We start from the raw sequence: 11,874 nt of genomic DNA, 5'->3' as shown, positions 1-11,874 counted from the left end.
GCAAATTTTAAAGAGAAAGCCAAAGTGATAGAGATTCCAATTGGATATATTAAACCAATTTTAAAAGCTGCTATATAGACAAGAGTAAAGAGTTCCGTTTCCACTTTGATAAAGAACATGTTGAGGGATGACAGGTCCCAAAGAATAGTAATTTATAAGTAGCATAAAGTTATTGGATGAAGAATATTATAATTTGATTATTATTATTTTTTTAAAGCACAGATTGTACCTTAGCCAGGGCAGAATCGCAGACATTTAATTTATTGTTTTCTTTTTCCTTTTCTTCTTATAACTTATAAGGAAAAAGACTAGGTTTCAATAGGGCCACATAATCCCCTTGGAAATGGCCATTAAAGGTCTTTATCCACTTGTAGCAGTAGCCAATGAATTTTTTCTTATTTAATTTATGGGAAATTAATGATAGAATAAAATGGTAAATTTCTCTGATTGTTAATTTTTTTCAAGTTCATCACATTTTAACAAAATTAATAGATAACTTCTTCTTAAGTCCATCCAAATTTCACACACCTTTGACACTGACAGGTCCGTCCCCAGAATTGAACAAGAATTTTCTTTATAGATGAATTAATAAATATTAAAAAGAAAAAAAGAAAAAGCAACTTTCACACCAAGAAAATAAGAGGATCGTCTACCCCACATGCACAAATGAAGCTTCATTTGTAAATGCCATTTTCTAATCTTGTCTCTATAAATACAAGGAACCCTTCTCTTCACATTCCTCAGATCTAACAACAAACTTTTCTCTCTAAAAACTAGACTTTCTTTATCATATTCTTTGCTTAGTGCTTGAAACAGTTAGAGATGCTTCAGAACATCATCAACAAAACTGGCGATGATGAAAGTAGAACAAGAAGGTTGAAGGGACAGTGGTGTTGATGAAAAAGAATGTTTTGGACTTCAATGATTTCAATGCCTCTGTTCTTGATGGCTTCCTTGAGTTGTTAGGCCAAAAGGTTTCTTTTCAGCTCATAAGTGCTGTTAATGGTGACCCTGGTTAGTTCTTCTTTTCTCCATATCGCTCATAACNAACTTCTTCTTCAGTCCATCCAAATTTCACATGCTTACGCTACTAATTAATAGGCAAAATAAATGCAAATTTGATAGACTGACTCAAGGAAACTACCCACTAAAGTTGAAACTTCATGAGCTTTAAATAATGGTCCAATACTATTACAATATACTATATATATCTTTCCCTATCTTTAAAATGCAGGAAAAAAAAATTGCATTATTGTATATATGATACAATTTATAGTATGTAAAACAATCCCAAGGATTATGAACGTGTCTCACACGACCTTTGACACTGACAGGTCCGTCCCCAGAATTGAACAAGAATTTTCTTTATAGATGAATTAATAAATGTTAGAAATACTGAATGATTGTATTGTATTTCTTGTATAAAAGAATGTACATAGATGCCTTTATATAGGAGGCATATGTGTGCAGTACAAGTAAATATGTGTGCTATACAAGTAACCTAACCGGGCCTAAAGCCCACAACACTATATATGTTAACAGCCCCCCTCAAACTCAAGGTGGATGTGAGACCAACTTGAGGTTGTCAACCAAAGTACGAAGGCGTCCCTTAGGATGTGACTTGGTGAAGATATCTGCAAGTTGATCTTTAGAGGAGACTGAAATCAGCTTGAGAGCACCATGGACAAGATGAAAACGGATAAATTGACAATCGATCTCAATGTGTTTAGTCCGTTCATGGAAGACATCATTGTGAGCAATATGAATAGCACTCTGGTTGTCACAATAAAGAGGAGTAGCAGAGGATGTAGACACACCTAAGTCTTTGAGAAGCCATCGTAGCCAAAGGAGCTCAGATGTGGTATCAGCAAGGGCACGATATTCTGCTTCAGTACTGGAGCGGGCCACATGAGTTTGTTTCTTACTTCGCCAAGAAATCAGAGAAGAACCAAGAAGAAAGCAATAACCAGTGGTAGACCTGCGATCAGTGGGGTCTCCTGCCCAATCAGCATCAGAAAATGCACGAAGAGTAAGAGGAGACTGAGCAGAGTAGAAAAGACCATGGAAGAGAGTGCCCTTTAAGTATCGAAGAATGCGCAGAACAGCAGCATAGTGAGTCAATCGTGGAGCAGACAGATACTGGCTCACTTGGTGAACAGCATAGAAAATGTCTGGACGAGTGACAGTGAGATAAACCAAGCTGCCAACCAAGCGTCTGTAAAGAGAGGGATTAGACAATGGTTTCCCCCTGAGGGAGTCAGATGCGCATTAAGCTCAACTGGAGTGTCCACAGTCTTGCTATCAGTGAGTCCAGCGCGAGACAAGAGTTCAGAGGCATACTGGCTTGAGTAATATAAAGTCCATCTGTAGAATGAGTGATTTCAAGACCCAAGAAGTAGCTGACCCAGTCCCAAGCTCCTGTCCCGTCCTAGGATCCTGCACAATGCATCCAGAATAATCAAAGGTAATGCGATAACCCAACTCAGCTAATTGTCCCACAGAAAATAAATTATAAGAAAGGTCAGGAACATTAAAGACTCCAGGAACTGAGAGGTTGGAGGTTGAAACTGAACCTATATTATGACCAGACATTGTGGAACCATTTGCTGTACGAATATTAAGAGGGTGTGGTGCAGGTGTAAGGTCAGAAAATAAGGATGAGTGAGGTGTCATGTGATTGCAACAAGCAGAATCCATAAGCCAAGAGGTAGGAGACATACCAGATAAAGCTGAGAGAGAAGAGGAATAAGATGCATTACCAACCATACGAATGACATTGGCGATGATATTTACAAGGTCATCTTTGGAAATGGAGAAAGTGGATCCAGAAGACTGAGACTGTGCAGAGACAGGAGCCATGGGTTGGACACTCTCAGTGTTAACAACTGTAGCAGCAGAAGTAGAAACAGCTGATTTGTTGCGCTGATAGCAAGTCTCAATATTATGGCCAAAACGTTTGCAAAAATTGCAAAACCGTTTGTTGGATTGTCGGCGACGATTGTTGCAACAGGAAGCAAACTTGTCCCTATTCTTCATTTAGAAGCAAATTATGCAAAAATGAACTGCAAAAATGAAATCTACGCGAAAAACTGGGTAAGGAGCACCTGGACTGTAAAAAGTCAACTCTGGCAAAAAGTCAACGGTCAAAGTCAACGCGGTCAAAGTCAACGGCTGGGTCAACGGTCAGTCAATGATGACGTCAGCTTTGGTGGATGACGTCAGCAGCTGAGTGGATGATGACGTCAACCCTAGATGACGTGGCAAGATGACGTCACAGATGACGTCAGCATAACTAGAGAGGGCGCGTGTCGGCGCGTGGGAGCGCGTGGGGGCGCGTGACGGCGCGTGGTAGCACGTGAGGCGCGTGACAGAGGCTGTGACGGCGCGTGTGCGCGTGTCTGAGGCGCGTCTTCTTCAGGTGGCGCGTGAGAGCGCGTGCGGACTCCGATGCTTGCGAGACTTCCACGAATGCGTAGATCGAGGCGAGATGATCACAGTGGTATGTGCAAAAATTTTATCGGAGGAAGATACACGGCGGAGACAGTGGTTGCAGTGGTCTGTGTGGTGCGGGAACAGTACTACTTTTGGGTCTTTCTTTCTTTTCTTCATGATATATTTTCTTGTTGTTTAAGCTACTAGTCTTCTAATGGTGACCATGTTATTATTAGAAACAATGGAAACAACCCAAAACCATGTTATTCTTGAATTTCTGGCCTTTATTCCTATATGGAGACATGTGAGTTATTTCCAGATTAGTTTGTGATTTTGGTTTTCTTTTTCAGTTCTTGTTCTTGGTCTTGGTCTTGCTTTTTGCTTCTTTTTTTTTTCGTTTTCCACTAGATACTCTTTTTTGTTTAACACGGTTAAGGAGAAGACTTACGCCAACAAGAAAAGACCCAAGTTTTCCAGCCATGACTTTATCATTACTGGCTCTCAATAAATTGACACCCCATAGATTTAATCTAATCGCTTAAATCTTTGACACCTCACCTAATAACAAAAAGACTATTTTACACTTAAAAAATTTCACCTGCCCACTGTTTCAGTTTCAGCCCTTAACTTTTCATAAACTCAAAATTTTTTTCTCTCTCTCCCCTGTGCAGCTGCCGCTCTCTGCCTCTCCTTCAATCTATTGTCACGTTACAGCAGCCCGGTACCAGTCCGCACAAGGCCAAACCTCTCTCTTTAATTTTTTTTTTATTGTAACCGCGTTGGTTTTGTCTGTTAGTAGTGATACAGATACACACAGTACCAGAAATGATCAAAATCTGTCATTCATAGTAATTTATTATATACATTATACACTGACTTTGAAAGCAAACTAAAAAAAAAAAGGAAACTTTTTCAGTATTCACCCAGACCCAACAGCCTTTGCCACTTTCCTTTCTTCTTATCTCTAGCACCACAAGTATATCCTCTTTTTTCACTCTTTTTCTCTCTCTCATATATATATATATATATATATATCTTATTATTGTTTCATCATCATCCTTCTGCTTTTAATAAATAATTCATGATCTTGTTTCTATATAAGTATGTGTCTGATTTGGTTCTTTGAATTGTTTTAAGCTTCTTGGACCCCAAATTGTTTTTTTGTTTGTGGGTTTATTCTGAGTTTTCTGATCTCTTATCTAGTGCCCTTTACAACTCTTCACAAGCTCAACAACCTCCCTGTTTTTGCTTTCAATTTTGTTTGACTGTTTTTCTTACAGTTTGAGGGTCCTGCCATATTTTCAAGACTAGTTGGTGGTGTGCTCTGCTGGGTTTTTTCTTGTTTTTATATTGGGTCTCTTTTGCTTCTTTTTCTTAGTTCGGATTTGTACTGAATTTCCGATTGTTGTTGTTGTACGGTAGAAGGTGATTAATTTCTCTCCTTGTCTTGTCCTTTTCGTGTCTTGAGTGGTATTCTGACGTTCTAAGAACTGAAAAAAAAAAAAAAAAAGAAAAAAAAAAAGGAAAAAAAGGTTTGTTTTTTGTGATCTAGGTTCTTTTGGGCAAAAAAGAATGAGGTTCCTATAGGAGATAATAAACCATGCTTGTTTTTTGTTTGGGTTTTTTTTGGATGTCTTGATCTATAGGAGATAATGTCAGTGACATGAAAAATTATAATAATAACTCTATAATCACTATTAAAAAAGTGATGATTTTGATTCATAGAACTCACTGGTACCGGGCTGCTGTGACAATGGGTTGAAGGAGAGGCAAAGAGCGGCAGCTGCGCAGGGGAGAGAGAGAGAGAGAGAGAAAAATTGAGTTTATGAAAAGTTAGGCCGAAACTGAAACAGTGGCGGGTGAAATTTTTTAAGGGCAAAATAGTCTTTTGTTATATGGTGAGGTGTCAAAGATTTAAGCCATTAATCTACCCTAGATATTACCGTATTGCACGGATAAGAATCCATCATCATTACCACTTTCTCATCTTCTTTTCTTTAACTCGTTATTTCGCACGGAAGTGGGAATCATGTAATATATATCCATATACCACAGTGGTCAAAGGCCATCAAGAATAGGGCTGAAAATTATCCATTTCGATATCTGTTCTGTTTAAATTATATATATATATATATATATATATATATATATATATATTATATATATAAAAAGTTTAGCTATAAAATTAACTGTAATCTTAAACTACAATTTTATTTAATATTTTTTTATTAGAAAATTTTTTTGCAAATTCACTATTGGATGACATATTCTTTTTATATTCTTCATATTTGTAAAATTTCAGAAAATTAAACATCAATAAATGTCATCAATAAATTGCTTAAATTGTAAGATTGATTTTTTTTATTTTAATATTTGTCTGATGTCAAAACTTTTTAAAAATGATTTATTAACATAACCCATATATATTTTCTTGAATGAGAACGAAAAATGTGCTGAAGACTTATTAACCACTTTTGTTATTCAGACAAAAAAAAGGCCATCGTGATTGTCACAGGCACCATACTATTCTCAACAATAAGTCCAAACGAACAATTCTTCCAGTCAGATCAGAGGGCGGCTTTTTGCATTGAGTTGATTTGTAGTTCTAAATATCTAGACTAGAAATAGTTTTAAGCCAATGTATCTCAATTATTTTATTTGTTTTATTTGAGTTGTTTATATATTATATATACTATGATTGATGGAAGCCCATAGTTGAGATGATTGGCCCATATGTACAATGCATGTGGACCTATTCATTACAAAACAAAAAGAAAAACAAAAATTGCAAGTGGACTAGATCATAAAATTTGGTCTATTCATTCGGCGAATCCGCCTCATAACCCATTTATGACATTATTATTACAATGCAGAATTATAAGACTTAAAACTATTGGTTTCCTAGTATTATAAAAAGAAAGAAAGAAAAAAAGAAGAAGAAGATAATTATATATTAATATTACCATTAAATTAGTTGAAACATTTTATAATTATTTATCTATTGATTTGATAGTTTAAAAGAAAAAAAGCTTTAATTTTTTAGAAATGCTATGATCAAGATGGTAAGACTTTTCTAACCTTTGAGTTAGAAAGAAAATAAAAACTTGAAGGTAGGACTTTAAACAAAGATCAAGACACCAACTATGATGTCACAATTCACAAGATATATGTGATCTATGTCTTTGCCTGGTTTTAATAGTCCATGTCCAATGAATAGGATTTGTAAGACATACAAACCTTGTATCATTTCTTAAACTCATGGATGTCAGCTATAACATAATAAAACTGCTATTCTTGTCCAACAGGTCATAACTTGTTCAGCACATGAAAATGATTTTTCATTCATGACTATCAAGTTTCAACTAACCCAATTCATTTGTGTTATATTCTATATTAGTGATTATGTTATTAAGTGATGATGACAGAAAAAATTTTGACCTTTCCTCTAAACCATCTATTACCTAAACTCAATATTAAATAAAATGCAAGTGGGGTTTCTTTATTTCTTATGACTATACCTTTTTCTGAAGCAGCTAATATCCAAGTTTTTTTTTCTTTTTCCTCTTCCTAAGAATGTAAAAATATCAGTAATATTATGTTTAGTGGAACCATAATCAGTATTTAGAAACCTTATTGAGATCAAACTAGGTAATTTCTTTAGTGACTTAATGAAAATTTTAAAAACATGTTTATGGTTTTTCATCATCAACTGTTTGGTCATGGCAAATTGTTACATAGGATGGTTGTCAGGACTTAAGACAATAAGGCTCACTCACAAATTCACAATTTCACAAAGTGGCCTTGCCTGGACTTTTAGAAAAGCTACACTAACTCATCAAGCTTGAGCTCAGTTAAATGGTTTGGTAAATATTAATGTTGATGACATATAGTTTGTTTCACTTTCCATAGTGTAATTAGTCATTACCATGTTTGGAAAAAATTGGAGCGCACTCAAAATTGTAATTGATGTACTTTTGTGTTTGATGTATTTTTGTAGCAAATGGGTTGCAAGGGAAACTTGGAAGGCCAGCATATTTGGAAAACTGGATAACCACAATCACCCCCTTAGTAGCAGGGGAGTCTGCATTCAAGGTTACCTTTGACTGGGACAATGAAATAGGAGTTCCAGGAGCATTTTTAATAAAAAACAACCATCACAGTGAGTTCTATCTTAAAAGTCTTACGCTTGAAGATGTTCCAGGTCAAGGCCGAGTCCATTTTGTTTGCAATTCATGGGTTTATCCTGCAGACAAATATGGAAAGGACCGTGTTTTCTTCTCCAACAAGGTAATAAATTATATGAGGATTTCTGTGGTGATCATGAAGTTCCAAAGTTTTGAAATGTTCTAATTAAAACCACAGGAAAAGAAATAGTGTCAAATTCAAGTTTAGCACGAACTCTAGTAGTTTGAAGAGAAACCTCCTACAAATTGATTGAAAAACACCCTTGTTTAGTTATTGTAGCCGATGCAAGCTAGATGAAATTTCTTCTATGGATTTCCATATATCTAAAATAGCCCTTGCAGATGAAAGCATAAAATAGCTAAATCACTTGAAGCTGCCAGCTGAAATATGATATGAACTTGCATAAAAAGTTGATTTGCATAGAGGGTCATGGAGAAGTCCATCTAAAAGTTGTTCTTCCTAATACTTTAAACTTACCCCGAAACATCTAAATTGGTATAAGCTAGGTGTTTCGACTGTGAACTACATCCTAAAGTAACAATTTGATTCAATTATATTTTTGCAGACATATCTTCCAAGTGATACACCAGTGCCACTGCTAAAGTACCGAGAAAACGAGCTAGTGAACCTGAGAGGAGATGGAAAAGGAGAGCTTCAGGAATGGGAAAGGGTGTACGACTATGCTTACTACAATGATTTGGGCGATCCAGATAAAAATGCTAAATATGCCCGCCCAGTTCTTGGAGGTTCTAGTGAGTACCCTTACCCACGTAGGGGAAGAACTGGACGACCACCAACGAAGACAGGTTAGACATTTCAATTCAATTTTCAGTCACTTGTTCTATAGTTAGAATTTGTGTAGGTACTAGCAATGACAGTTAATATGACGAATAATGCTGTAATCAGTTGAAGTTTCTAGTATCATGAATAATTTGAGAATTAGATTTATTAATGAATTCTTGATAATAATCAGAATCTGTACTTTTTTCACTGTAAAAGTTAGCATGATTTTGGTGTCTATTGCTATTATCATCATTGTCATTAAGACTTCTCTGTTATAATTGTAACAGATCCTAACACTGAGAGCAGGCTGGAGCTTCTTATGAGCTTAAACATTTATGTTCCAAGAGATGAACGATTTGGTCACTTGAAGCTGTCAGACTTCCTTGCTTATGCACTGAAATCCGTAGGCCAATTCCTGAAACCTGAGCTAGAATCTCTATTTGACAGCACTCCAAGTGAGTTTGATAGTTTCAAAGATGTACTTAAACTCTATGAAGGAGGAATTAAGTTGCCCGACGGTCTGCTTAAAGATATTAGAGACAACATCCCTGCGGAGATGCTCAAGGAAGTTTTCCCAACCGATGGTGAAGGACTCCTCAAATACCCAATGCCCCAAGTGATTAAAGGTATAATAACTTTTTCCATGGCACAGCCATTTTTTGGTGACAGATTCAAAAGCTTGCAGATGTATTATTCTTCAAATTCTATTTACTTTAATTTGAATTGTTGTGTTTCATTGACTTGGAGCAGAAGATAGGTCTGCATGGAGGACTGATGAAGAATTTGCCAGAGAGATGCTTGCGGGAGTAAACCCTGTCGACATTAGCCGCCTCAAAGTATTTTTCAGCTTCCATATGTTTTAGATTCTTTAATCTGGATGCCATATTTATTTTTCTTTTCTTCCATCTTCTCAACTTCCAAATGGAGGATTATAGTTTTTCATCGTTAATCATGATTCATTCTAAATTATTGCAGGAATTCCCTCCCACAAGCAAGCTAGATCCTAAAGTGTATGGAGATCAAAACAGTACAATTACCAGAGAACACATAGAAAATAGCCTAGATGGGCTCACCATCGAGGAGGTAATGTTCCTTGGTTCACTTATTCCACTTAAGAATTTTGGGTGAACTAGTTTGCAGTTATTTTGCAATTGTAGTTAGCTGCTTTACTCTTATTAGCTTGAACTAATAATAATGAACATGAATTTGGCCATAGGCACTTGAGAAGAACAAGTTATTCATATTGGATCACCACGATGCTATCTTGCCTTATTTGAGGAGGATAAACTCAACAACCACAAAGACTTACGCCAGCAGGACACTCCTTTTCTTGAAAAATGACGGGGCATTGAAACCACTCGTGATTGAATTAAGCCTGCCTCATCCTGAAGGAGACCAATATGGTGCTATTAGCAAAGTGTACACACCAGCTGAACAAGGCATTGAAGGTTCCATTTGGCAACTGGCAAAAGCTTATGTTGCTGTTAATGACTCTGGCTACCATCAGCTAATTAGCCATTGGTATACCTCTGTCAACGAAAGCCTAGGAAATGATACTTGTCTATATTTTAAAATGAGTTTTTAAATGCCTTTTGTATTGGTCACAGGTTAAATACCCATGCGGTGATTGAGCCATTTGTGATAGCAACAAACAGGCAGCTTAGTGTGCTCCATCCAATTTACAAGCTTTTGCATCCTCATTTCCGTGACACAATGAATATAAATGCATTCGCTCGGCAGATCCTCATTAATGGTGGCGGAATTCTTGAGACGACAGTTTTTCCAGCAAAGTATTCCATGGAGATGTCATCAGTAGTTTATAAGGACTGGGTTTTTCCTGAGCAAGCACTTCCTGCAGACCTCCTCAAGAGGTAAATCTGTCACTCTAGAACATAATGACATATTCATGGCGTATGAGGTATCTCGCATTAGAAGTAACTTAAAATTGAGGCAAAATAACACATAAAAGGTTCTTGAAAATGGCTAAATGACACTCCAGAAATGCATGTTGTTTAAAGAAGTTTGAGGCACAATTTAGACATCAAGATTTGGTTATCTTATAGTTGTAAAGGCCTAAACTAGTACAAATAAAATGAAAACATTCGTTGTTATGATCTTTTTTCAAATGACATGCTACTTCTTTTGCTGATTTCAGAGGAATGGCTGTTAAGGATCCAAATTCGCCACATGGTCTCCGCTTAGTGATTGAGGACTATCCATATGCTGTTGATGGCCTTGAAATCTGGTCAGCAATTAACTCATGGGTTAAAGACTATTGTTCCTTCTACTACGAGACTGATGGCGTAGTTCAGAAAGATGCTGAACTCCAATCCTGGTGGAAGGAACTCAGAGAGCAGGGCCATGGTGACAAGAAAGATGAGCCCTAGTGGCCTAAAATGCAGACACGCGAAGAGCTTGTCGAAACATGCACTCTCATTATATGGATTGCTTCTGCACTCCATGCAGCGGTTAACTTTGGACAGTACCCTTATGCAGGCTACCTCCCTAACCGTCCAACACTTAGCCGAAGATTCATGCCTGAAGAAGGCACTCCTGAATATGATGAACTCAAGTCAGACCCTGATAATGTTTACTTGAAAACAATCACTGCCCAGCTGCAGACACTGCTTGGTGTTTCCCTTATAGAAATCTTGTCAAGGCATTCTACGGACGAGGTCTATCTTGGGCAGAGAGATACTCGTAAATGGACCTTCGACACAAAGCCATTAGAAGCCTTTGACAGATTTGGAACGAAGCTGGCTGAAATTGAGGACAGAATTGTGACAATGAACAATGATAAGAAGTGGAAAAACCGAGTTGGACCAGTGAAAGTGCCATATACTTTGCTCTATCCCACTGGTGAAGGTGGACTTACTGGCAAGGGAATTCCCAATAGTGTCTCAATCTAAAGCTTCTCTACTTGGGTTGTACTTTAGCTAAAATTCTATGTTTTTCATTCTTTCTTTTTTGACAACTTATGCTATGAATAATTCATTTAATTTCTCCTTAATAAAGATGAGTAGTTATGATATAATCTAATGCTACATGCTTTAAACTTCATTCTTGGGGGGTGTTTAAAACTAAAGAACCTTATCAAACCATTAGCACGAAATGTAAAAAAGCATCATTGATTGCAAAATGCTGATTAAAAATGAAGAATTTTGGAATTATCCATTAGCACATTAACCACCAATTGCATTGCATTTTCTTTAATAGCTCCATGTAAATAAATTCAGAGTTGCTGCAGCTTCGTCAAAATGTGTGGTTCAAGTTTTTGCACTTTTAGTTTTTTTTTTTTTTTTTTAAAAGGTCTAAAAGGTACCAGTTAAGCTAGAAACCTAAGTTGTTGTTACAACAATAGCAGATCAGTTTAATAATTAAATGGAAAAAAATATAATAATGCTTAAGCAAAAAACTATGCATGAATATGATTTTCCTCCATACCTTTCAAAAAGTTTTTTTTTTTGGGTAAAC

The 11,874-nt window shown here is 36.5% G+C and overlaps 1 protein-coding gene across 1 annotated transcript; it reads left to right on the top strand.

The window, feature by feature from the left end:
* Nucleotides 1–781: 781 nt before the first annotated feature.
* Nucleotides 782–11,434, top strand: LOC136062412 (probable linoleate 9S-lipoxygenase 5). The gene is given in 9 exon segments (XM_065761420.1): nt 782–1,014; nt 7,430–7,719; nt 8,183–8,423; nt 8,688–9,026; nt 9,151–9,236; nt 9,376–9,483; nt 9,617–9,921; nt 10,008–10,271; nt 10,556–11,434. Coding segments are annotated over 9 exon segments (2,505 nt in total). The 5' UTR covers nt 782–896; the 3' UTR covers nt 11,310–11,434.
* Nucleotides 11,435–11,874: the final 440 nt, after the last annotated feature.

Source organism: Quercus suber, unplaced genomic scaffold, assembly GCF_002906115.3.
Source record: "Quercus suber isolate HL8 unplaced genomic scaffold, Cork oak 2.0 scaffold_411, whole genome shotgun sequence".
In the NCBI taxonomy this organism is placed as follows: Eukaryota; Viridiplantae; Streptophyta; class Magnoliopsida; order Fagales; family Fagaceae; genus Quercus; species Quercus suber.
Note: the sequence above shows the minus strand (reverse complement) of the source record. Positions and strands in the feature narration are given on the sequence as shown.